The sequence below is a fragment of the Sinocyclocheilus grahami genome, unplaced genomic scaffold (genome assembly GCF_001515645.1).
Source record: "Sinocyclocheilus grahami isolate Dianchi unplaced genomic scaffold, SAMN03320097.WGS_v1.1 scaffold265.1, whole genome shotgun sequence".
Classification (NCBI taxonomy): Eukaryota; Metazoa; Chordata; class Actinopteri; order Cypriniformes; family Cyprinidae; genus Sinocyclocheilus; species Sinocyclocheilus grahami.
Genome location: NW_015505444.1, coordinates 23,347 through 50,393, shown reverse-complemented (window position 1 = coordinate 50,393; position 27,047 = coordinate 23,347). Strand labels below are relative to the sequence as shown.

The following is a 27,047-nucleotide window of genomic DNA, read 5'->3' as shown; positions in this document are numbered from 1 at the left end:
AAACATATTTGTAAACTAAGTGTCAGTTTATCTGTGTCATTACAGTAGATATATCAGTTGATAAGTTTGATGTTTTAGTTCTAATGCATTGCCCAGAACTTGAAAATGTTGAATCTTATCAAAATACGTTTTTGTATTTGACATTTTTGCCATTGCTCTAGATTGAGATGGCCGATATCGGGAAGATACGCAAGCTGAGAATTTGGCACGAAAAGAGGAATCCTTTCTCTGGCTGGCATCTTGGCAGGGTGAGAGACCTGCACTACGGTCTAGTGCACTATTACACAGAAACAATTTGTCCAGTTCACACTGTAATCATGATGTAAGCAAGCATTCTTCGTGTTTTCTCAGCTACTTGTACTGGTACACTTAAAAATGATTTGTGCACTTTGCTGCTAAACGTAAATGTATTAGTGTTTCACATGTGAGTCTGCAATCGAAAGAGTTCAATATGAACTCAAACATCTCTCATCAAAGTCCAAATGATCTATGCTATATACATACATTTTATATAGCTTTATATTCTTTCTGGATGTTATATCATCTGTTTCTATTTGTATTTCTTCTAATCAGTTCTAGGAGAAACAACTGAGACAACGTTGATATTTAAGCAAAATACAAAATTCTGTAATGTGTCCTGAGCTCTGTGCCATTACATTTTCTTCTTGGTTTTTCTGTATAAAGGTGACATTGATGAAGACCCTTACTAGGGAGAAATGCTCATTTGTTTGTAACCGTTGGTTGGACATCAATGAAGATGACAATGAGATCGTTAGAGAGCTGCCAGCTACTGGAAAACTTGTGCCAGAAGCTTTACCACGTGAGAGAACCACAAAACACATTCATTCTCTCTTAAAACTTCTAATTAGTGCATTTTTAAGTATCACAAAAACTTCTATTATTAATTTTTAGGAAAACCATTTACATGTATATACTGGTGCTTTAAAGGGGTCCTATTATGCTCTTTTACAAAGTCTTGATTTTGTTTTGGGGGTGTATTAGAACATGCTCTCATACTAGGTTGTTCGAAAAACACATTATTTTTCACATATTTTACATTATTACAACCTCTCTCTCCCCAGTCTGGCATGAACGGCTAGAATAGTTCCTGTATCAAATGAAGGCCCGCCTTCTGAAACACGAAATGTGCTGTGATCGGTTAGCTGGGCCAGTGTGTGTTGTGATCGGTTAGCTGGGCCAGTGTGTGTTGTGATCGGTTAGCTGGGCCAGTGTGTGTTGTGATCGGTTAGCTGGGCCAGTGTGTGTTGTGATCGGTTAGCTGGGCCAGTGTGTGTTGTGATCGGTTAGCTGGGCCAGTGTGTGTTGTGATCGGTTAGCTGGGCCAGTGTGAATCAAATCAATTTGAGCACGATTTAAACCCGGATGATTGTAACCACTCTTAAGTTCGTCTGCCTTGTGAAAACTAGCGCGTCTCCGACATAATAACACTCATTGCCTTCTTTATTCCTACAAATCCCGGAAAATATGCGTTGTAGTATAAACGAGTCGTTCGTTGTAGTTTTTGAAAAGTGATTTCTGTTAAATAAAATATCTTTTCAATCAGACTTTGAGCTTTGTAACTTTGCAGATCTTTTTTATGCTCAAACAGCAACATTACAGACTAACTAAAGTTGAAAAAGTGAAAAAGCATAATAGGACCCCTTTAAAGATCCCAGAATCCAAAACACAAATCTGAAGAACCAATTATTAAACATAAAGAATAATAAAAAAAAATAAAAAAAACGTAACAACTCAAGAACCCAAAACATGAATAATGGTTCATAATAACAATAAGCTTCTTTGCTGAACATAAGTGACTTCAAAGAACCACTGAAGAACCTGTGATATTAAATAAGAAAGAAAGAATAAGAAAGATATTATCCCAAACTCAGCCATGCATTATATTAATAGTTTACAGTAGGTAAAATACAGTTTTACAAACAAAGATAATGATTTATTAGATTTTTCATATACCTGTATGTTTTTTTAATTGCTAATCAATAGTTATTAAGTATCGTGTGACGATTTGCACGGGAAACATCAGCGGAAGTGGAACAGATGCCAGTGTTTATTTAAACATTATTGGTGACTTGGGAGACACTGGAGAGCGTCTGATGTTCATGAGCAAAAACAACGCCAACAAGTTTGAGAAAGGAAATGTGAGTAATGGCATGCTGACATGAAACATTAAATGTGCATATACACTACCATTCCTTTTTTTAAAAGAAATGTATCATGGTTTTCACAGAAATATTAAGCAACACAACTATTTTCACCATTGATAATGAGAAATGTTTGTTGAGCAGCAAGTCAGCATATTAGAATGATTTCTGAAGGATCATGTGACACTGAAGACTGGAGTAATGATGCTGAAAATTCAGCTTTGATCACAGGAATAAATTACATTTTACTATATATTAACATAGAAAAACTTGTTTCAAATGATAGTAGTATTTCTGTTTTTACTGTATTTTGATCAATTAAATGCAGCCTTAATTTAGTTCATATATAAATAAAAAGCCTCATTATTTTAGAGATGATAACTGGATGGCACTTGATGAATGAAACATACAAAATTATTGTCATGTGACATCAATCTACTACTGTTTGAAATATTTATTGCTGAATAATGTGTGCTGTTTACATAAAGTTGTATGCTACATTGCTGTCACATGACCTCATTATGTTGGATGTTAAAGTCAGTGTGAGATGTCCAGCTTTCAGCTTTCATCATCATTTTGCATTTCTAAAATGGCTACATTTACATTTAGTCATTTTGCAGACGCTTTTATCCAAAGCGACTTACAATTGGGGAATACATAAAGCGATTCTTCTTAAAGAGGCAAACAGACACAGGAAGTGCTTGTAATACCAAGTTTTAGGCATTGCTCAAATAAGTACAAGCTAGAAAGGCAAGGAATAAATAAAAAGAAAGACAACGTTTTAATATGTCTAAATATGTCTTAACTTTTGGTAATCTGATTAAATAATGAGTTGCTGGTGATATTATATCCAGTTAATTTTGAAAATCTAAAGATAAACACAATGCATTGTGGGATATAGAGCCCAGTACAGTGTGCTCTGCGCAATTTGCACAGCATACGTACTATATACTGCAGAAGTAGTATGTGTTTTACTCTTTTCTCAGCATGATGAGTTCCTGGTAGAGGCGGTCAACCTGGGACTGATCAGGAGGGTTCGGATTGGTCATGACGGACGAGGCGGAGGATGTGGTTGGTTCCTAGATAAGGTGATGATCAGAGAGGAGGGGCAACCTGAGGCGTCATCCATCGAGTTCCCATGTTACAGGCAAGACAATCTAACAAACATTAGCTTGTGTGCTAAAGCATATTTCAAGCTTACTATAAGTACACATATACGTATAAGTAAGTATATGTGCATGTATCTAGCTGGGTAAAGAACATGGGAGAGTGGTGTTTAAGTCAATTATGTAGTTGAGAAAACTGACTCTGGTTACTAATGGACACTAATGAGTGCAGAGGAAACCCTAGCTACACCAATGAGAGAGCTCAGTTACACGCACACACACACACACACACACACACACACATATACATCCTGCACATTCACCTACTGTATCTCTCTCTTTCTCATCTCAGGTGGTTGGATCGTAATGAAGATGATGGGCAGATTGTAAGAGAGTTAGTCCCTACTGATGATGGTCAACGTTTGTTTAGTGAGTGAACACACACATCCAAACATTAACACATCCAAAAATATATAATGTATGCAATAATGAACCAAAAAGTAGCTTGTATGTCTGTCTACATAAATATAAGCTAGATACAATAGGTTTTGACATGTGTGTGTTTGTTCCAGCTGTTGGTTATCACATTGCGATAAAGACGGGCAGTATTAATGGTGCCAGCTCAGATTCGAAGGTGTTTGTAAAGCTGTATGGAGAGAAAGGCGACACCAACAAGATGCTGCTGGTCGTCTCCGATAATGACCTGGTGAACTATTTTGAGACGGGACAGACGGACATCTTCACCATAGAGACCTTTGACATTGGCAATGTATGCTACCTGTTCATGTTTGGCCTATTCCCCAGTCTAAAGTTAAAATTCTATTCTATTCTTTCTTCACATTTGTTCTGTTTACATTTGTTATATTGTATTTTGTTCTGTTGTTCAAATTCACTCTATTCTGTTTAACTAATTCTATTCTGTTGTATTCTAGCTGATTGGCCACACTAACGAGGGTCTGCGAGCCGGTTGGTTCCTGGACAGTGTTCAGATTTGGGTGTCGGTGCACGGGGTGCAGTACATGTTCCCCAGTCACCGCTGGCTCTGTAAAGACGAGGCTGATGGGAAGGTGGAGGTGGAAATCTATCCTAGTGAGACACTGGAGATAGAGAAATGTATGTATTTCACATTTATGGATTTGACAAATGCTTTTATCCAAAGAGTATACAGTATATATATATATAAATTTCAGTTCTTACATTCCCTGGGAATCAAACCCATGACTTTGGCATTGTAGTCACCATGCTATTTCAGTATACTGCTCTCAAAATTTGACTGTTATTAGTGAAATTCATGTTCAAATCCAGGTACTGTGAACTGAAAATTAATGATAATTAATCAGTGTTTGTCTAATCGGCAGTGATCAATTATGAGGTTACCGTGGTGACAGGATGCCGGGACAGATGCAAACGTTTATGCAATTCTTTACGGAACCAAAGATGACACTGGTAACTATGAAAACAATTCAGACTGTACTAGTAGTAGTATTAGCCCAGCAGCTACTGAAAAGTGTGTTTGTGTGTGTCAGGGATCATTAATCTAAAGGCGTCTAAGAACCATAGGAACAAGTTTGAGTTGGGACTGATTGACGAGTTCACCATAGAGGCAGTGGACATCGGAAAACTCAAGAGAATCCGTATCGGACACGACAACGCAGGTACACACATTCACATTAGACATCACTCTAGAATGTGTATAACATTTCTGCAAATATACGTTGAATCTGCATTCTGTAGACGCAGTTGAGGACTGGTTGAGTTCAAATCTGTGCATTGATGATTGACGTGTGTGCGTGTGTGCGTGTGCTCGTTTGTGTGTTTACACTGTAACGAATCGCTGTTCTTTTTACAGCAAAAAAACAAAAGTAATGTACAACCATTCCTAAAAATGAACTTCCTGTGTTGTTAAAAACAGGAGATAGTTTAAAGCCAGGCTATGAGTTGCAAACTGTATTTGTGCTCTAAAACATAATTGTAAAGATGTTTCTGATTCAACACATTTTTAGTTATTTTCTTATTTCTTATTTTCTTATTTTGAAAAAGTGAAAATCATCTGTTATATATCAAAACACACTACCGTTCATTTGGGGTTGGTTAAAAATAAATTAATACTTTTATTTAGCAAGGCTGCATTAAATTGATCAAAAGTGACAGAAAAGACATTTATAATGTTACAAAAGATCTCCATTTCAAATAAAAGCTGTTCTTTTGAATTTTTTATTAATCAAAAAATCCTTAGAATGATTTCTGAAGGATCATGTGACACTGAAGACTGGAGTAATGATGCTGAAAATACAGCTTTGATCACAGAAATACATTACATTTTACAATACGTTAAAATAGAAAACATTTATTTTAAATTGTAATAATATTTCACAATATTACAGTTTGTACTGTACTTTTGATCAAATAAATGCAGTCTTTGGCAACTTCTTTCAAAAACTGTTCACTTGTATTGTAAAACATATTTGAAAACATATTTGAAAAAATTAACAGTTTAAATTGAGTGATGTGCATGCATAATGAATTCAGTAAGGTTTGTGCATGCATAAACATTAAGATTTATTTATATCTATGGGAATATGTGTCTGTATTTTTGTCATTTATGCCTTTGTCTTTTTTTGCATTAAACTGTCACTTAATTTGTGATAATTTAATTTGACTGGCTTTCTTCTGAATCCCCAGTACAGGCAGCATTGGTGTAAATCCTACAGACAATTACTTACAGTGTACATGTGTGTATGTGGATGTTGCACATGTCTCTTTGTGTGTTTGTTTGTGTGTGTGTGTTGTCCTGTTTTCTCAGGTGTGTCTCCAGGCTGGTTTCTGGATTGGGTAGAGATCGATGCTCCGTCTCTTGGTCAGCTGCTGCGGTTTCCATGTGGCCGCTGGCTGGATAAAGGAAAAGACGATGGTGCCATTGACAGAGACCTGTACCCTAATGAACTGCAGACAGTGCTGTACACACCCTGTATGATACATGTTTATGTAGCTAATTATAATGATTACAGACTAATACTAAGCCTTATTTATCTTATCTTACTTTTCTTTGACATGTATTTTTATGTGTCATAAATACAAAAAGATGCAAATTTGTGTCACAACACTCATAGACAGACCTACACAGGCTGTTTGTGATTCATGTGCTTTGCTCTTTTGTGTTGTAGTTGTTCCCTATGAGATTAAAATCTTCACCAGTGATATATTTGCTGCGGGAACGGACGCAGACGTCTTCATCATTCTGTACGGGCAGAACGGAGTGTGTACGTCTCAGAAATCTCTCTGCGTTAATAAGAGAGAGAGGAGGATGTACTTTGAACGAGGGGCGGAGGACATGTTCATCGTAGAGGTAAATGAGCAGATCAATTCTGTGCTGCTCAACATATGTGACCCTTGAGCACAAAACCAGTCTTAAGTCACTGGGGTATATTTGTAGCAATAGCCAAAAAAACATTGTATGTGTCAAAATGATTGATTTTTCTTTTATGCCAAAAATCATTAGGATATTAAAGGGGTCATATGATGCTTTATATGACTGGTTTTGTGGCCCAGGGTCACATATATGTAAAGCTAGTGGGATTGAAAACAATGCTATTTGTCCTGCTTTATGTGCTGAGTTTTGCTGGTAAAGTTTTGTTGCTTGACCAACAACAGACCTGTACAAACTGGCATAAACCAGCTTTTAGTATCAATGAGAATCTATTATAGTTTTTACAAATATTTTGAATCAGTTTTTATTTTTATATATTCTGATTTCCACTGTAATTTACTTAAACGTTTTAGTAATTTTGGTGTGTTTTTGTAATTGTTAGTATTTTTAAAAAATGTCTATATATACAGGTGCATCTCAATAAATTAGAATGTCGTGTAAAAGTTCATTTATTTCAGTAATTCAACTCAAATTGTGAAACTCGTGTATTAAATAAATGCAATGCACACAGACTGAAGTAGTTTAAGTCTTTGGTTCTTTTAATTGTGATGATTTTGGCTCACATTTCACAAAAACCCACCAATTCAACAAATCTCAACAAATTAGAATACTTCATAAGACCAATAAGAAAATTTTTTTTAGTGAATTGTTGGCCTTCTGGAAAGTATGTTCATTTACTGTACATGTACTCAATACTTGGTAGGGCCTCCTTTTGCATGAATTACTGCATCAGTGCGGCGTGGCATGGAGACAATCAGCCTGTGGCACTGCTCAGGTGTAATGGAAGCCCAGGTTGCTTTGATAGTGGCCTTCAGGTCATCTGCATTGTTGGGTCTGGTGTCTCTCATCTTCCTCTTGACAATACACCATAGATTCTCTATGGGGTTCAGGCCAGGCGAGTTTGCAGACCAATCAAGCACAGTAACACCATGGCCATTGAACCAGCTTTTGGTGTTTTTTTTTTACTATTTTTAGTTTTAGTTATTTTTATTTTAGTACAGTTTTAGTTACTTTAGTACACCAAGTAAAACTAAATTAAAATGTTGCCTTGGCAACTAGTTGAAATATTTTTTTATGTTTTATTTTATTTTATTTCATTTTATTTTATTTCAAGCAATGAAAATTTTTTCCCCCCTAGTTTTCATTTTAATTTTACTTTCAGTTTTATTTTTAGTTAACTATAATAACCCTGAAAAAGCCTGAACGAGTAGAAATTCATCTTGGTCCTAGCTTCATTTGAACATTTGAGCTTTTCTATTAATAATTAAAAAACGGCTTACACTGACAGCAATGGTGTTGATGTTGACTTTGGGCTTCTGTAGTTGGAGGACATTGGTGATATCATTGAGAAAATCCGTATCGGTCACGATAATCGAGGGGTGAATCCTGGCTGGCATTTAGACCGTGTGGAAATTCGCAGGCTGCTTCGGAAAGGAAAGGTATTGCTCATTTTCCTACCATACTTCACCAAACTGTTTGGTTTGACAGAGTTAAACAGCTTGTGCACAAATCTGCATCTACTGTACAGGACAGACTTCTTGAAATACAGTTTGGTTTGTCTAATCTTTGCCCACAGCATTTTTGGAAAACTTTCAAGGGATCCAGAAACAACATATCCTGCCGATTTGAGCCTCTTAAACGTCATGTAAAACAGCAAGCCGTGGCTGATCCTTTCACATCAAACGTTCCTTTCCTGCCTAAAGGCCCATTCACACCAAGAACGATAACTATAAAGATAACTAATATATGAGCGTCCACACCAGCAGACGATATCGTCTGTTTATTCTAAGCGCACGCTCGTCTGCCGCTTTAAATGCTGGAGCTCATTATAGCAGGATTGATTCTGATTGGCTGTCAATGCTTTTATCGTTCATCAGCTGGAAAAAATCATTCTGAGAGTGATTCCAATGATATTGTTTCTCTGTGCCTTTATCGTTATAGCTGTGGTGTGGACTCTGCTATTCTTTAATATTAAGAACGATTTTTAGAACTATATCTTCTTTGTTATCTTTATAGTGATCGTCCTTGGTGTGAACAGGCCTTAAGTGGGTCTTAATTCTGGCAACGTGAAACGTGGTTGAGTCTAGAATGTTCCCGTCTGGCTGTGGAAAACCTTCTTTTCCTCTCCACTGTCTGTCGTACACCCATTTCATTGACCCACATCTGCTCTCTGTTGCCGTTTGTATAATTAGTTCCAGTGACTAATCTTCTCTGACCTGTCTCTCCACTCCAGCGCTATCTGTGTACAGTAGAGGAGTGAAACACTGCCTCTGCTGTAGCTCTGTCAAGCACATCACACCAGCGTGAAACTCTGATATCAACATGCACATCCACCGTTACCAGCAGAAACTGTTTATTTACAGTACCGTTCAGTAAGATTTTTTAAAAGAAATAAGTACTTTTACTCAGCAAGGATGCATTGAATTGATCAGAAGTGACAGTAAAGACATTTAGGTAAAGCTTTATTTTAAGGTGTCCTTGTTACACATGTTACATGTGTTTACTATTGTAATATAACCATTAATTATGCATAATTACATGCAAGTAACCCTTAGCCAGACCCTAATCCTAACCCTAACAATATAGTAAGTACATGTAGTTAATTAAATTTACTCATTACTTAAATGTATAATTACAATGTAACAAGAACACCTTAAAATAAAGTGTAACCAACATTTATAAGGTTACAGAAGATTTCTACTTCTTATAAATACTGTTCTTTTGAATTTTCAATTCATTAAAAAATCAAGAAAAAAATGTATCACAGTTTCCACAAAAATATGAAGCAGCACAACTGTTTTCAGCATTTTTAATACTAAGAAATATTTATTGAGCAGCAAATCAGCATATAAGAATGATTTCTGAAGGATCATGTCTGAAAATTCAGCGATATTCACAGCAATAAATTACATTTGAAAATATATTCAAATAGAAAACAGTTTTTTGAAATTGTAATAATATTTAACCATTTTTACTGTATTTTTTAATCAAATAAATGCAGCCATGTTGAGCATAAACGATTTCTTTCAAATAAATCTTACAGACCCTAAACTTTTGAATGGTACAGTATATTACATACAGTGGGTACGGAAAGTATTCAGACCCCCTTAAATTTTTCACTCTTTGTTATATTGCAGCCATTTGCTAAAATCATTTAAGTTAATTTTTTTTCCTCATTAAATGTACACACAGCACCCCATATTGACAGAAAAACACAGAATTGTTGACATTTTTGCAGATTTATTAAAAAAGAAAAACTGAAATATCACATGGTCCTAAGTATTCAGACCCTTTGCTCAGTATTTATAAGTACATGTAGTTAATTAAATTTACTCATTACTTAAATGTATAATTACAATGTAACAAGAACACCTTAAAATAAAGTGTAACCAACATTTATAAGGTTACAGAAGATTTCTACTTCTTATAAATACTGTTCTTTTGAATTTTCAATTCATTAAAAAATCAAGAAAAAAATGTATCACAGTTTCCACAAAAATATGAAGCAGCACAACTGTTTTCAGCATTTTTAATACTAAGAAATATTTATTGAGCAGCAAATCAGCATATAAGAATGATTTCTGAAGGATCATGTCTGAAAATTCAGCGATATTCACAGCAATAAATTACATTTGAAAATATATTCAAATAGAAAACAGTTTTTTGAAATTGTAATAATATTTAACCATTTTTACTGTATTTTTTAATCAAATAAATGCAGCCATGTTGAGCATAAACGATTTCTTTCAAATAAATCTTACAGACCCTAAACTTTTGAATGGTACAGTATATTACATACAGTGGGTACGGAAAGTATTCAGACCCCCTTAAATTTTTCACTCTTTGTTATATTACGGCCTGTCTGATGGATTTTGATATTTGATGTATTTCTGATGATTATTTCATGAATTGGATGATTATTTTACTGAAATTTAAAACTAGCCTCCTCTATCCCATTTTCTGACCAAGCTGGTCAGTTTACTACTAGACATGTAGTCCTAAACTCATGCCATTGGTTGAGTCCGATAACAAGTCTAACCTTAAACAGAATTTTCATGTCAACCTACTTAGGGTTGCATTATGAGCAAGTGTAGTAAAAAATATTATAGCATTGAAATAACTACACATTTAACCTTTGAATAAACACTTCATAGTATTATTCAGCTAATTTCCTCTAATAAAATGTAAAGGACTAATATTCAATGTGCCAAGACTCAAAAATGTGTGTGCACATGCAGGGCTCTGAGACGGCGATATTCCCTTGTGAGGGATGGTTAGCTCGCTCGGAGGAGGACGGCGAGACCATTCGAGAGCTGGTGCCGTCTGACATCATCGTGGAGAAACTTTCACGAGACGGAACCCTCAAAGTCATCGAGACAGAGGTGGACGACGCGCTGGAGAGTAAGTGTGTGGACAGTTTTTTATTTAGAATCGCCTAGATGTATTATATTTATGCATTCAGCAGACACATACAGAGTTCTGGCATGAAACTCTAGATGGCGCATTCCGATAGGCCTAACTCAATCTGACCTAATGACATCATTATCACATGGCACAGCTGATTGGTTCTCTCCTGTATCGGTAGCCAATGAGCTCGCTGCTCAACATTCAAATATATGATTAGTGCTGGCAGTAGCAGTTGCAGCTTGCTTCAGAAACCCTACACCTTCCCCAGCTCCACCTGTATAGATCTGCTACGAGATGATTCAAGTATGCTATATGGGGGTTATTTCATGTACTGTATGTTATATTTGCAGCAGCAATATTTCTTACATGCTCACAGCAGCATGTTGTGGATGTATTGGCAGTAGCAAGTCTCGGTACTTGCTCTGCTGCTGCAGCAGCAGCAGCGTAGCAGATCTATTCCGCCAAGACCAAATACATTAACATTGTCATGCACATTACCATGCCAATCCCTCCGAGAGTTATCATGACAGAACTGGTTTTATGCAAAATGACTGCATTCAAACTATACATTTTTTAATTCATTCATCACCTGGGAATCGAACCCATGACCTTGGTGTTGCAAGCACAATGCTCTACTATTTGAGCAACAGGAAGACTGTTGCATATATGTGTGTGTTGCAGTACACACGTATACAATGGCGGTGACCACCGGGGACGTGTATGGCGCGGGAACCGATGCCAACGTGTTCATCACTCTTTACGGAGACATGGGCGATACTGGAGAGCGTAAACTCAGCAAGTCTGAGAACAGCAACAAGTTTGAGAGAGGATCGGTGAGACACATAAATAATAAAAGTATTACTGACCCCAGACTTTTCAACAGTTGTGAACTTGCCCTCTGATTGGCTGCTGACAATGATTGCTTCTGATTGGTCAGGTGGACACATTCACTCTGGAGGCTGTGGATCTGGGCCAGGTGTTCAAGATCCGAGTTCGCCATGACAACAGCATGCTGAGTGCTGATTGGTATCTGGACCAGGTGGAAGTGGTGGACCAAGATACGGAGGAAGTGTTTTTGTTTTTGTGTGAACGATGGCTTTCGAGAAAGAAGGAGGACAAACGGATCGACAGGGTGTTCTATGTTAAGGTCTGCCTGCATGTGTGCATGCGTGCACCCGTGCATGCATGCGTTAACAATGTTACAGCATTACAGACTAGTCCAGAGCACATCCAGATGTATATACTGTGTGTATATGTGTGTAGGGGTATGAGGGAGAGCGAGAGACAGCCTTCTGTCCAATTAAAAAAGTGACAAATCTGGACAGCAACATGAACAAGAAAAACAAGAAGCGACATTCAGAAAAAGAAGACGATGAAGGATCATGTATGTATAAGCATATAGAGTCCCACTCCACAACATACAGTGGGCTTCAAAGGTCTGAGACTATCAATTGTTCTATTTTGGATTTTTATATGATTTACTAGAATATTTTCATTACAAATTATATGCTAACACTTTACAATAAGGTCTCATTTGTTAACATTAACTTTTTTTTTTTCAAAATTATGTATATATTTCAAAATGTTATTTATTTACATATCATTTTATAATTGACAATAAGTTTTGGATAAATAATTTTTTTATTTAATTTAATTTAATTTAAAGGCCTGGCAACCACCCACGATACCCTTGCATTGTGAACGTTTTTGCATGAGTAAACTATTTTCTAGTGGAATTTAATATGAGGGAAGAAATTAAATGTTGTGTGTGTGTGTAGTAATTCCCTACCACTTCTCGGTGACGACGGGGTTGGATCGGGATGCTGGGACGAGTAGCCGAGTGTATGTCATCATCATAGGAAAGAAGAACAAGAAGACAGAACACCTCCATTTTTTTATTTAATTTAATTTAATTTAAAGGCCTGGCAACCACCCACGATACCCTTGCTTTGTGAACGTTTTTGCATGAGTAAACTATTTTCTAGTGGAATTTAATATGAGGGAAGAAATTAAATGTTGTGTGTGTGTGTAGTAATTCCCTACCACTTCTCGGTGACGACGGGGTTGGATCGGGATGCTGGGACGAGTAGCCGAGTGTATGTCATCATCATAGGAAAGAAGAACAAGAAGACAGAACACCTCTGGCTCGACTTGGATGGGAAAAACGGATTCATGCCTGGATCCTTGGATTACTTTACCTGTTTCGGAACTGATGTTGGCGACATCAAGAAAGTGGAAGTAAGGGAAAGCGCACTCACAGATTCTGTAGTTTTTCATTTCATAAGCTTGATGTACAGTATGTATAGATACGGTAAGATGTCAGATTGCTGGTTTGTGTTGTGTGTAGTTGGGTCATGATGGGGCGACTCCAGAGAGCTGCTGGTTAGTGGAGGAGTTGACTGTCGAGGTGCCGACTAAAGCAGTGCGCTACCTGTTTCCATGTAAATGCTGGTTGGCCAAAGACAGAGGAGACGGTCTCACCGCCCGCTTCCTAGATGTGCAGGATGCAGAAACTGTTAATATCCCACAGAAGGTACACCATTTCATTTCCTTCTACCTTAAAAATATTAATAGCTCATGTTAGATTTGTGTAGATTTGTTTATTCTATAGGTGAACTTTATTAAACATTATATCTATCTATCATTTTTTTTACAGTATACACTACTGTTCAAAAGTTTAGGGTTGGTATGATTTTTTTAAATATTTTTGAAAAAAATCTATTCTACTCACCAAGGCTGCATTTATTTGATCGAAAATACAGTAAAAACAGTAATATTGTGAAATATTATTACAATTTAAAGTAGCTATTTTCTATTTGAAAATATTTTAAGATGTCATTTATTCCTGTGTTGCAAAACTTCGTTTTCAGCATCATTACTCCAGTCTTCAGTGTCACATGATCCTTCAGAAATCATTCTAATATGCTGATTTGCTGCTATATACTACAGAAAGTGTACTTCATGAAAGATGTTTTTCTCCTAGGTGATCTATGAGGTGACGGTGATAACAGGAGATGTCCAGCACGCAGGTACAGACACACAGATCTACATGACTGTGTTTGGAGTCTACGGCACGTCAGAGGAAATGCTGCTGCCAAAATTAGAGGACAGGTACACACACACACAAAGATGCTCATTATTGCAAGATAAATTTAATGTTTTCATGCAGCTTATTTTTTAAAATATTGGTTTGAAAAATGTAAGATTTTAGGGGGGAAACAAATTAAATTAGAATGTAACTTAGCAAACCGGTTACCTGCAGTGTTGTTTTATAGACATTGATGTACTACTATAGTTTTTGTTAATATTTTGAATTCGACTTTATTTTTATATTTTTGTTCTCACTTTAATTTTAGTCAGTTTTAGTAATTTTGTTGTGTTTATTTTTATTCATTTTTTAAATGTCTAGTTTTTAGAATTTTTTTAATTAATTTAGTTTTAGTCATTTTAGTACCTCAGTACAAGTATTACATCTAAATGAAAATAGGTGAAATAAAATAATTTTCAAGTTACAACATTTTTTATGGTTTTATAACCAACCTGGTTACATGTGACCACAGTCTCTTAAAACATATTATGCATAGAAACATGTTAAAATGATCTCATTTGTGTGTGTTTTATGTGTGTAGGTTTGAACGAGGGCAGAAAGACACATTCAATCTGGAGATTGAGGATATCGCTTCTTTGAGAAAGATGAGAGTGCGTATAGATGGTTCTGGAAGCAGACCCGACTGGTTCCTGGATAAGGTTTGTAAGAGGAAGTGACATACGTATACTGTAACCTCCCAAGCCTTTAAACATATTAATGTGTGTATGTATGTAGATTGAACTGCATAACCTGCAGACGGATGAAGTGGCATTATTTACGTACGAGGAATGGCTGTCTCGCTCATACGGGCCCAAGCGAACGCTCCTCTGCGAGATGCCTGCCGTGATAAATGACGAGGAAATGGTGGAGCTCACCACCTACACCGTTTCTGTGAAGACCAGCGATGTAACTGGTGCGCGCTTCCTTGTAACTGTCTATAACTACCTCAAAACACTTCTTCGATTGATTGTGTTTGTGGTCACAGATACAGCAGATTGTAACCTATGATTGGTTGCTTTTTAGCGGCTGGAACCGATGCTAACCTGTGGATGATTATTTTTGGTGAGAACGGTGACACTGGAACACTGACTCTGAAAGAAAGCAACAACACCAACAAGTTTGAGCGCAAACAGATGGACACTTTCCGTTTCTCTGACATCCTCAGCTTGGGCGAGCTCTCCAAAGTGCGCATTTGGCACGACAACTCAGGTGAGCCAATCAGAGCGCTCAGAGCAACACTAGTGATGAGCATATTAGCCAGTTAAACTCAGGGTAGGTCTGTGTATGACCTAAAAACTGTGTATGTTTATATGCTCAAAACAAGTGTGTGTGTGTGTGTGTGTGTGTGTGTTGACAGTTCTTGCTGCTGGTTGGCACCTGGAGTATGTGGACGTGCACGATGACATCTTGGAGAAGAAGTTTCGTTTCCAGTGTGATCGCTGGCTCGCCAAGAACGAGGGTGATGGACAGATAATGAGAGAGCTGGCGTGTGCCAACAACGATGCAGTGGATTTCGATGAAAAAACCAGTGAGACATAATGCGTTTATACACACTCACAAATGGAGATGAATAAAAACAGTTCAATTCACAGAATTCCATTGGACTTCATAACAATTAGTCATTGATTAACTGTCCCATGGGTAACCCATTTTGCATCCATAATGTGGCATATTTCCAAGTGAAACCGAATATTAAACACAAACTGAATGCATGGAGAAGTGTCTCTGGATGACATTGAGGGAAATTACATTATTTAATGGACATTATTTCTTTGAAATAACATGCACAGATCAATCAAACTCTAAAAGATCAGGAACATGTATTGAAAATGAAATTAAAATGAGTTCATTGTTGAATTAGTTAATTGTAAATGTTGACATACGTACATATTCGTGTATGTATGCATATTTGTATATATATATGTATACATATATACAAATAATAAAATTGATAAAAATATATAAATGTAAGATTAAGAAGCTGTTTTTAACATTTATAATAATAAAAACCTTTATTAATTAGAATGATTATTTAATTATGAATTAATGACACTGGAGTAACGGCTGCTGAAAATTCAGCTTTGCCATCAAAGGAATAAATTACATTTTAAAATATATTACAATAGCAAAAAGTTATTTTAAATTGTAATAATATTTCACAATATAAAATTTTTTATTGTGTTTTTAAACAATTAAATGCAGCCTTGGTGAGCGCAAGAGGCTTGCAAAAACATTTAAATATCTTAATTATTTGTATTATTTACTTAATTATGTAAATTTGAAATTCTATATATTAGATTTGATATAACGCCATGTGTTTTGTCTAATACAGAATATGAGATCCTGGTCACGACAGCAGATGCAGATGATGCTGAAACCAAAGAAAACGCCTGGATCGTTTTAGAAGGGAAGAAAGGACGTTCCAAAGAGTTTATGATGGAGAACTCGACTAAAAAGAAGCGTTTTTTACGGTAGGTGTACATTCGTTTCTCTGCTGGTTTTCATTTTTCATTGGTTAACATGCATTATGCTGCTGCATGTGTGATTTCAGAGGCGCTTCGGACCGCTTTGAGTTCTCCTCCAAGGAGCTGGGAGACATCGCAAGCATCTGTCTGGGACACATCCCTAAAGATGGCAAGAAAGTTAAAGCTGAAGCCTCCTGGTTTGCGGAAGAGGTTGTTGTCACGGAGAAGGAGCTGGGCAATAAGTGAGTGACCATTGACTTTAAAGGGATAGTTCACCTCAAAATGAAAATTGGCTTCATTTACTCACCAAGTTTTTCCAAACCTGTATGAACTTCTTTCTTCTGTTGAACACAAAAGAAGATATTTTGAAGAATGTTGGTAACCAAACAGTTGCTGGTAGCCATTGTCTTGTAAAAAATACAATGGAAGTCAACGGCTAACAGCAACTACCAGTGTTAAATAATGGTTTAAACCTCAGGATCTGGACTACTGAGGCTAGTAAATGCATGTTCTGTACAATCCATAATCTGTCCTATTTCACTCAGGTATATTTTCCGTTGTGACACCGCCATCCCTCTTTCCTCAAAACGGGACGAGTTCCAGACCTTCGAGTGCAGCAAGTTCATCGAGAGCTTCACCAGCAAGGCCCAAAGCCTCGTACCTGTAAAATACGAGCTCATTGTTATCACGGGCGACGACAAGGGCGCAGGCACTGACGCCAACGTCTTCATCACCATCTTCGGCTCCAACGGCGACTCCGGTCAGAGGCAGCTTACCAAGAAGTTCCAGAACCTATTTGAGCGCGGCCAGACAAACCGGTTTATTCTAGAACTGCTGGACCTGGGCGATCTGCTCCGCATGCACGTGGAACACGATAACTCCGGACTCAGTCCCGGGTGGCTCCTGAGCAGGATCGAGATTACAAACACGGCCAACGCTGTGACCACGATCTTCATTTGTGGGAAATGGCTGGACAAAAACAAAGCGGACGGGAAGATAAAGCGTGTGATCTATCCAAAGTATTGACATTTATTCAACCAGCCAATGGTTCGGTCAGTATTACTAGTGAATATTCATTACACGACGTGCTCGTATCAACGATCCTTTGGTTATTTACTCACACTAATGTTGTTCCAAACTTGCATGACTTTGAAACACATAAGAAGATCTCCATACTGTGACAGTCAATGGATTCCAATGTTGTTTGGACCCAAACATTGTTCAAAATATATTTTTTTGTGTTTAGCAGAAGAAAGAAAGCCATACAGGTTTGGATGTTCATTTTTGGGTGAGGTAACCTTTTTGATGTTAAAATACTTTTCCAGCCACAGTTTAATGTTCAGCTATAAGTAAACCATGACTGAGTGGATGGTTTTGAGCTATACTTGCGTTTCATTCAACGTCTTATTCCTTCTGCAAAAGACTACCAACTTGAAGTCTGAATTCTTGGACTTTTGCAATTCTTTTTGTCCCTAATGGGTTAAATTGCAATGAAATTTCATTGAGATCCCTTATTGTTTTTGCTTTTTCGTCGCTAAAAAAGTTGTGAAATTTTGCAGAGAAAAAAGACCAGCGTCTTGTCAATAGTGAAAAGATGCATGAAGCATGAACTGGAACATGTGAAAACTCGAAATCTTGTAAATCATTTGCCCGCACATGAAATTCACAGTCGCGTGAATTCCTATTGAGATTACTGGATTTCGACCACAGAAATCGTCCGAACAATGTTAAATATGACCACACCTATATGAGTTATCACCTATAAGAAGATTTTGAAGAATGTTGGCAACCAAACAGTTGACGGTAGCCATTGACTTCTAATAGTATTTGTTTTTTTCCATAATATGGAAGTCAATGGCTGCCAGCAACAGTTTGGTTTCTAGCATTCTTCAAAATATCTTCTTTTGTGTTCAACATGAGAAAAAAACTCGTACGGGTTTGGAACGACATGAGGGTGAGTAAATGATGAGAGAATTTTCATTTTTGGGTGAACTATCCCTTTAAGTAAAAGGTGCAGTTGCATTTACTGTTGTTTGATGAATTTTCGCAGGAGAAATCCAGTCATTTCAATCGGAATTCACAAGATCTGATTTCTCCACGCTCATTTCGTAACTGGTTCAAGTTGGTCACATGGATTCACCGCAATTTGAAAGTGACTTAATGCATCGCTACACTATTGACAATAAACAATAGACCTTTTTTGCATGTGAAATTTTGCCAATATGATGCAGGGGTTTATTACAACTGACTGTCCTTAAGATAGATATTGAGAACACGGTAATACTGATATTCGGTTTGAGTTTTTTTCCACTGAAGTGAATGGCAGCTGATTTTTTTGTCATCTCAAGAACAATTTTAACAGGTGAATGAAAGAGTGGTTGAAGGAGTTACTGAGTTTACGTCTTTGTTTTTAACTGGCCAATCAAATGCACTCTGCATTCAGACCACATGCATCACTCAGTAATGGCAGGATTTTGGTTTCATGAACGTCCAGCCTGTTTGAGACTCGCGTCTAATCATTCAGAAAACTTTTGGAAACCGTTGAAATGGAACAGTCCAGTCTTTCTCCCATCTTCCAGAGTGCCACCTCCCTGTACATCACCAGTGTGCCTCTAAAGACTCAGTATGATTTGATGGATGTGTGAAAGAATACATTTTTGTTTGTATTTTTAACGTTAATATTTTGTACATATTGTTACCTCTGTGAGGCTGTAAGAAGTGCATGTGTGTGCAATGGTTTGTGCAGTAAAACTCAACCCTGAATCCACTGCTTCACTGTTGACCGTCTTTTAATATTTGTCAACTAGTCTTGGTGGATAGATGATGATTCTTTAACATTGGAGCTAGTTTCATCACTTCATTAATAACTCAATATTGCCACCTTCTAGATTGAATGGTTGGCCATGGCAAGCACATACATCATATTGGAGTCCAAAATGCACATGAATGGTTCCTCAAACCATGTGTCTTTTTGAAACGAGTTGTTCTATTTAATTTCATAGCGATCAGACCTGCACTTTGCATCTGGAGGATGGTTAGTTCTTTTGACTTGGGTCAGCGTGTGAAACGCAGCATTGTAGGAGCAAGTTGCACAGGCAAACCACTCATATTTTGAGATTTTTTCATGTTTTTGAAAGAAGTCTCTTCTGCTCACCAAGACTGCATTTATTTGATCAGCAATACAGCAAAAACATAATGTTGTGAAATATCATTGCAATTTAAAATAACTGTTTTCTATTTGAATATATGTTAAAATGCAATTTATTCCCGTGATCAAAGCTGAATTTTCAGCATCATTACTCCAGTCTTCAGTGTCACATGATCTTCAGAAATCATTCTAATATGCTGATTTGCTGCTCAAGAAACATTTCTGATTATCAATGTTGAAAACAATTATGCTGCTTCATATTTTTATGGAAACGGATATATTTTGTTCAGGATTTTGATGAATAGAATAAAAAAAAAACCCCAGCAATTATTTGAAACGGAAATATTTTGTAACATTATAAAAGTCATTTTTACTGAATTTAATCCAGCTTTGCTGAATAATAGTATATAAAAATATTACTGACTCCAAACATTTGAATGGTAGTGTACATATAAAAAATCAGCAATAGACCACTCAAATGTACTTTTTAATGGCACAATAAGATAGAAACAGACCCAAATTCATTATAGTGCATCAACACCTGGAAGTATAAACATTTGAAGCTCTCTAGAGAGACAGATCTGTGTGTGTTTAAGTGCTGAAAACTGTCTAAAGAGCTTTTGGTCACATTTGATCTGCACTCGACAGAAAAGCAAACCTCTGACAGTAGAAAAAACTCAAACTCTTACTGAAGTATAAATGTGTATGTCAGTCGGCTCCCTCTGTGATGACTGAAGACACAGCATTGATGTAATAGGGTCCCTCGTTCAGGTAGGTCTTCAGCTTTAAGTAATTGTGTGCTCCAAATATCTCCTGAGCGCTGGAGGAGCTCAGAAGCGCCCCCACCAGCTCAAACTTACAATCCTTTACTTCTTTTCCAGTCCCCACTGAGCGATCCATCACCCACTCCAGGAATCCAGGAGTGTCCATCATCAGCTGCTGAGCCCACGGCTGACGGCCAACGGCCTGGACCCAAACCAGCAGAGAAAACAACTTACACATGCATTTAAAGAGAACACACACACACACAAAAGGTTGTTCAACTTCAGCTGGATTTAACAAATTGGTAAGATTTGCCACTTGCAGTTGGGGGAGGAGTTGAAAATGAAGGAAGATTATTTCTGCCATGTAATTAAAAAAAGAAAAGTTGATTGTGACTTTTTAAAAGTCTCAATTCTGACTTTTTTTTCTCGCAATTCTGACTTTTCCCCCCGAGAAAAGTCTGAATTGTGAGATATAAACTCAGAAATGTGAGGGGAAAAAAAGTGATAAAACAGAATTGTGAGATAAGTCAGATTTAAACTCAGAATTGTGAGGGAAAAAGGCTGAATTGTGGGGAAAAAAAGATAAAATTGCAAATAAAAAGTTAGAATTGCGAGAAAAAGTCAGAACTGTGATGAGAAAAAAACTGCGAGGAAAAAGGTGAGATATATAAACTCAGAATTGTGAGAAAAATGTAGAATTGTGAGATAAAAAGTTGCAATTGGCTTTTTATTTTTTATTCCGTGGCAGAAATAAGCTTCCGTCGAAAACAGACTGGTCAAGTTAGATGTTTTTCATTTAATACTTTATGTAAAATAAAGTTCAACATAAGCCTTTACTATTTAAATTGATAAACGTGTCACAATACAACATTAAGACTACATGAAAAGAGATTTTACTGTTATAAAACATGGATTTGTGAGCATTAGAGCAACTAAAGGTATCAAAAGAAACACAAAACGTGTCATTGGTGAATCTGCCAATTGTGAACCAGCTTGAGAGAAGCTGCGCAGAAGAAGCCAGCCGCCTGCTCTCGAATTGCTCTCGTGATGCTTTAATGACGTACGTCACTATTTCAAGTCGGACAAAATTTCTAACTGGCATGCACTGCATTGATCAGTCTGCGCAGCACCACGTCAAGTTGAACACACCTAAACACACACACTCGCTCTCTTACAGTGAAGATTCGTAGCGCGCTGCAGTGGAGCTCTGGGAAGGGCTGGGTGCTTATGTTTCGGATCATCAGCATGGGCTGAGAGCTCAGACAGTTAAACCACGACTCGGTCAACAGTAACAGGTCATCCGTCTGCTGCTCCACCTACACAAACCACAGACATCTCACAGCAAAAACCTCCATCTGAACACAAATCCTGTGAGAAAACACAGTGACACACACTCACAGGCAACGTGAGGAGCTGAGCCAGAGCCTCCAAACATCTGACCCGGAGTTCAGTGGCTCCATCAGCGGCCACTTTACTGATTCTCTTCAGCACGGACGTGAACTTCTCTCCTGTAACAGACAGCTGAGTGAGAAAGAGCTCAAAAACGAAGTCAAGCATCCCTGTAACTAGTAGGGCTAGGTATACTGATTCAGTTCGGTTAGATTCCGATTCGCAAGCTATTCATTTGATTCAATTCTGATTCTGATGTGGGTTGATTCAATTCTGATTCATTTGGGAATATTTTGGTTTTAATGTCCTTTTTGCTTACATATGAAAGTAATTCTCTCTTAAGGCCTGTTCAGACCAAGCACGATAACTATAAAGATAACGATAAAGATATAGTTCTAAAACTTGTTCTCAATATTAAAGAATAGCATAGTTCACACCACAGCTATAACGATAACGATACAGAGGAACGATATCGTGATCACTTTCAAAACGATGATGAACGATAAAACACTGACAGCCAATCAGAGTCCATCCTGCTGTAACGAGCTCAAGAATTTAAAGCGGCAGACGCATGTGCGCTTAGAATAAACAGACAATATCGTTCGCTGGTGTGACGCTAATATCGTTATCTTTATAGATATCGTTCTTGGTGTGAACGGGGCTTTAGACAATAATATTTATTGTTATTATTATAAAAATGTTCAGCAATTTAAATATAAACACTACATATTGAATAATTACAGTCACATTTCCAATTATAACTGGATTACTGATTCAATTTTGACTCATTTTGGAATATTTTAGAGTCACTTTTGCTTACATACAAACGTAATTCTCTCTTAGATAATGCTGTAAATTATATATAGAGAATTAACATAAAAATGTATGGTTAAATAATTAATAACAAGGCCCAAACTTTGCAGTTCAACTGCTATTTGTTCAACAGATAATTAATCAAAACTGTACTGCGGATAGCAACTGACGTAAACCTGAAATTGCATTTCTTGTGTAAAAATGATAAAATTATTCAATTATATACACAATTATTAAATTCTATGAAAATATACAAATTATTGCTCAATTATAAACACATGTCTGCAAATCAAACTACACTTGTTGTGCTGTACTGTGTGTTATTGCATGCCATAACTACTGAACTAACAGGTTTTATTAAAAGCAGATCTGAATCATAAACATCTCTCATTTTGAATGGTCTATTGTGCAGATGTGTTCACAAACCTGTTTTCTGCAGAACTTGTTTACCCTCCACAGTATTGCCGAGCACTCCGAGCGTATCCAGGGCAACAGGAGTCAGCGTGGGGTCAAGGTTCATCGCCATGGAGAAGACCACCTCAAGGAACACTGGGTACTTCTCACAGACCTGCTGAGGACTGTCCATGATCGCCAGACTGCCAAAGAACTTCACCAGTCCTATAATAATAATAATAACATAGAAGAAAAATAATATTTACATTTACAGCAATGTAACCATTTGACATTTCCAATAATATAAGGATTTCAAAAGGATAGAGATTTAAAAAAGAAATAATAATAATAATGATATTTACATTTTTAGCAATTCTAATATAAACAATTGATATTTAAATATATATATATTCAACAATTACCATGACATTTTAAATGACTGCTGAATAAGGACTTATAAATAGATAGATAATTATTATTATTATTAACATTTTCAGCACTGTGGTTATAAACAATTTATACTAAACTTCTATGAGATTGTTCTAATTTCTAATTTCCAAAGATTACTGGATACAGATTTATTTATTTATAAATAATAATAATAATTATATTACATTTTCAGCAATCTGAACAAAAACAATTTAGCCCATATTAAACGACTTCCATGGCTTTTTAAGATTTCCAGACCTGGAAATTAAATGAAACTTCCTGATATTTCCAGGTTTTTCATGGCTGTGGAAACTCTACTGCGTCTGGATCAGAGAATCACATTCATACACTCACCTGGCAGGTAAAGGCTTGAGAAGGGGTCGGATTCTGCAGCGATTATCATGTTGGAGATTTTATCCATGATGCCTTGCTGCGCCAGATACTGACGGCCATGTTGACTCTGAGCCAGATTGGTCACCATCTCTATAGCAGTTGCTCTGGGAAGAGAAGAAAATAAGTTTATCTGCCAGCATACATGTGTTTTATATTGGATGATAGTGTGTGAGAGATCATTACCTGACCAACACATCGTCTCCGGTCAGTTCCTCCAGCATCTGTGAGATTAAACCGCTGTTGGCACAGTAGCCCAGAGACACTGGAGACACCGTGGACACCTCCACTATCAACTGCACACACACAACGGACATGATTAAGCACGAATCTCTCATAAAGTTCATTCCTTCCATCCGCAAATGATCACAAACCTCATAAACTCTGTATCTGATGATGTCACTTGTGAGCATTACGTCCTTCATCTTGTTCAGCAAATCAGAGTGAAACAGAACATCAAGCCCTGCCTTCGTGTTGCTAAGTTTACTGAGGGCAGCTATCGCCTGACCAAAAACACAACAAACCAAATTAAAGGCAGCTCATGCAGGAAAAACAGTGATGTAGCAGTGCAGTGTGGGTCTCGGTACCTCTTTGGCCACAGCGATGCGCTCGACGCTGATGCACTCAATCACATCACACAGGATCTCTGCACTGTTCAGCATCTGGTACACTCCTTCAGCGTGACCAGCCACACGGCCCATCTGTGAACAGAGATACACAACGGATGGATCGATGACACGAAAGATCAACTCTTACTTGGAATAAACCTGTATAGAGTGCACCATTCAGGTTCCAGAAGTAAAAATCCCATTTATTTTCCCCATAGGGGAATTGATTTTGAACTATAGCTTATAAACAGCATTTCTGTTATTTCAACGTATTTTTAAATAATTGCGTTTAACGGTGGAATTTCTGGTGAGAAACTACATTACCCATGATTCTGTAAAGAAATCTCCACCAATAGTGTGCAACAGTCAGGCTTTGGAAGTAAAAAAAAACCCATTCATTTTCCTTCATAGGGGAATTTGTTTTGAACAATCACTTATAAAGCTTTTAAAGACAGACCTGTTATTATGAGCTCTGAGGTTGTTAATCGATGGTATATGCTTTTGTTGAAGCCATCCGCCTGCATTATTTCAACTTATTTGAGAAATAATCATGCTTAACGGCTGAATTCCTCATGAAAATCTACCTTACCAATGATTCTGGAGAGAAATCAATTACCAATTAGAGAATTTATTTATATAGCACCTTACAGGCTACACAGTAGCTCCAAAGTGCTGTACATTACAAATAGAAATCAAAGAGCAGCAGGACAAAACATAAAAACATCCATATAATAATATGCTAAAAAGGCAGAGAATACAGATATGACTTTAAACGATCTTTAAAAGCCTTAAGAGTTGAGGACTGGTGAGAAACTACATTACCCATGATTCTGTAAAGAAATCTCCACCAATAGTGCGCAACAGTCAGGCTTTGGAAGTAAAAAAAACCCATTCATTTTCTTCATAGGGGAATTGATTTTGAACAATCACTTATAAAGCTTTTAAAGACAGACCTGTTATTATGAGCTCTGAGGTTGTTAATCGATGGTATATGCTTTTGTTGAAGCCATCAACCTGCATTATTTCAACTTATTTTAGAAATAATCATGCTTAACGGCTGAATTCCTCATGAAAATCTACCTTACCAATGATTCTGGAGAGAAATCAATCACCAATTAGAGAATTTATTTATATAGCACCTTACAGGCTACACAGTAGCTCCAAAGTGCTGTACATAGCAGAACAAAACATAAAAACATCCATATAATAATATGCTAAAAAGGCAGAGAATACAGATATGACTTTAAACGATCTTTAAAAGCCTTAAGAGTTGAGGAAGATTTAACTTCCAAGCTGCTAGCTGTAAGCGAGCAACGTATGTCTGACAAGTCCCAACATAAAGAGCATTACAACAATCTAAACGAGAGAAAATTTAAGCATGAACAACTTTTACCAAGTCACTGGTCTGGATTGGTTTCACTTTGGCTTTCAATTTCAATTTGGCTTCATGTACAATGAAAACAGGACTGGGTCCAAAATGGACCCTTGTGGAACCCCACAGGTAATAGGCGCTGAAGCTGAGAAATAGGCTAATTACCAATCTTCACTGAAAAGTATCTATGTTCCAAAGAAGAGGCAAACCATTTTAAAACCTTCCCCTGAATGCCAACAAACTGCTTTAAACGAGACCGAAGGATCCGGTGATTGATGGTGTCAAAGGCTACAGACAGATCCAGTAAGATTAGTGCTGCATGATTTCCAGCATCCGTAATCAGAAGAGGATCATTAACAACCCTTAAAAGGGCTGATTCTGTTCTATGACCACCCCTAAACCCAGACTGATGTTTGTCTAGAATATTCATTTCATTCACAATGTTTCATGGGATTGTGGTTTTTTCCCTCATTAAAGCCATTAAGTCTTGTACATTTGTCCATTTTTCATATACCTTTTTGCTTCAAATCAAAGTTTGTAATGTTGTGATTCTCCTCGTAGCTGGTTGGTTTGGTTCATGGCTTTTAACTCTTCAAACAAAGACTTTTTAAAAATCCTTTTGGGAAAAACACACTTCTGGATCCGAAGCTGCTGAAAAGGTGGATGGAGACTGTTGCGCTCTGTTGTGCACCTTCAGCACTGACCTGTGTGAGCGTGAGCACTTTGACCGAGTCGTTCGGATGGTTCAGTCCACTCTGGAGCGCCGTCTTGTAGTTCTGAGCCAGCTGGATGGGTTCTAAAGCCTGCAGAACACGACTCAGGATTTCCACACACACCTCGATCTGCTCTCTGCACCCAAAACAGTCCAATTTTAGTTTTCCATGACACTTTCCACCCTTTCTCTATTTTTCAACTTAATTTTTAAAAGAATATTCCTGAACCTAATTAATGCATTATGCATAACAGATATCATTTTTATGTGCAAGTGCACAGCCCTATAACACATTAAAGGGGTCATATGATGCTTTTTTAAATATCATTATTTTGTGTATCAGAATATGTTGACATGCTTTAATGTTAAAAAAA

General features: G+C 37.1%; 2 protein-coding genes across 2 annotated transcripts in view; one reads left to right on the top strand and one right to left on the bottom strand.

Moving 5' to 3' along the window:
* Positions 1-17,877, top strand: part of LOC107599385 (lipoxygenase homology domain-containing protein 1-like) — a 28,666-nt gene extending 10,789 nt beyond the window's left edge. The window contains 28 exon segments of the mRNA XM_016290963.1: positions 162-248; positions 685-820; positions 2,005-2,159; positions 3,149-3,309; positions 3,621-3,697; positions 3,841-4,037; positions 4,201-4,381; positions 4,627-4,655; positions 4,657-4,714; positions 4,795-4,923; positions 6,072-6,236; positions 6,433-6,614; positions 8,018-8,134; positions 10,934-11,096; positions 11,784-11,935; positions 12,040-12,249; positions 12,366-12,486; positions 12,881-12,937; positions 13,135-13,340; positions 13,450-13,635; positions 14,086-14,213; positions 14,732-14,849; positions 14,926-15,103; positions 15,214-15,399; positions 15,548-15,718; positions 16,523-16,661; positions 16,742-16,897; positions 17,201-17,877. Coding sequence (XP_016146449.1) covers positions 162-248; positions 685-820; positions 2,005-2,159; positions 3,149-3,309; positions 3,621-3,697; positions 3,841-4,037; positions 4,201-4,381; positions 4,627-4,655; positions 4,657-4,714; positions 4,795-4,923; positions 6,072-6,236; positions 6,433-6,614; positions 8,018-8,134; positions 10,934-11,096; positions 11,784-11,935; positions 12,040-12,249; positions 12,366-12,486; positions 12,881-12,937; positions 13,135-13,340; positions 13,450-13,635; positions 14,086-14,213; positions 14,732-14,849; positions 14,926-15,103; positions 15,214-15,399; positions 15,548-15,718; positions 16,523-16,661; positions 16,742-16,897; positions 17,201-17,681 — 4,326 coding nt within the window. The 3' untranslated portion in view covers positions 17,682-17,877.
* Positions 17,878-20,272: 2,395 nt separating this feature from the next.
* LOC107599401 (26S proteasome non-ATPase regulatory subunit 5-like) overlaps positions 20,273-27,047 on the bottom strand; it is an 8,184-nt gene continuing 1,409 nt past the window's right edge. Inside the window, exons 2-10 of the mRNA XM_016290981.1 lie at positions 26,666-26,810; positions 24,569-24,682; positions 24,356-24,484; positions 24,168-24,277; positions 23,946-24,088; positions 23,196-23,387; positions 21,966-22,075; positions 21,743-21,883; positions 20,273-20,769 (exon numbers count right to left, since the gene is read on the bottom strand). Coding sequence (XP_016146467.1) covers positions 20,512-20,769; positions 21,743-21,883; positions 21,966-22,075; positions 23,196-23,387; positions 23,946-24,088; positions 24,168-24,277; positions 24,356-24,484; positions 24,569-24,682; positions 26,666-26,810 — 1,342 coding nt within the window. The 3' untranslated portion in view covers positions 20,273-20,511. The remainder of the gene's footprint in view (positions 20,770-21,742; positions 21,884-21,965; positions 22,076-23,195; positions 23,388-23,945; positions 24,089-24,167; positions 24,278-24,355; positions 24,485-24,568; positions 24,683-26,665; positions 26,811-27,047) is intronic.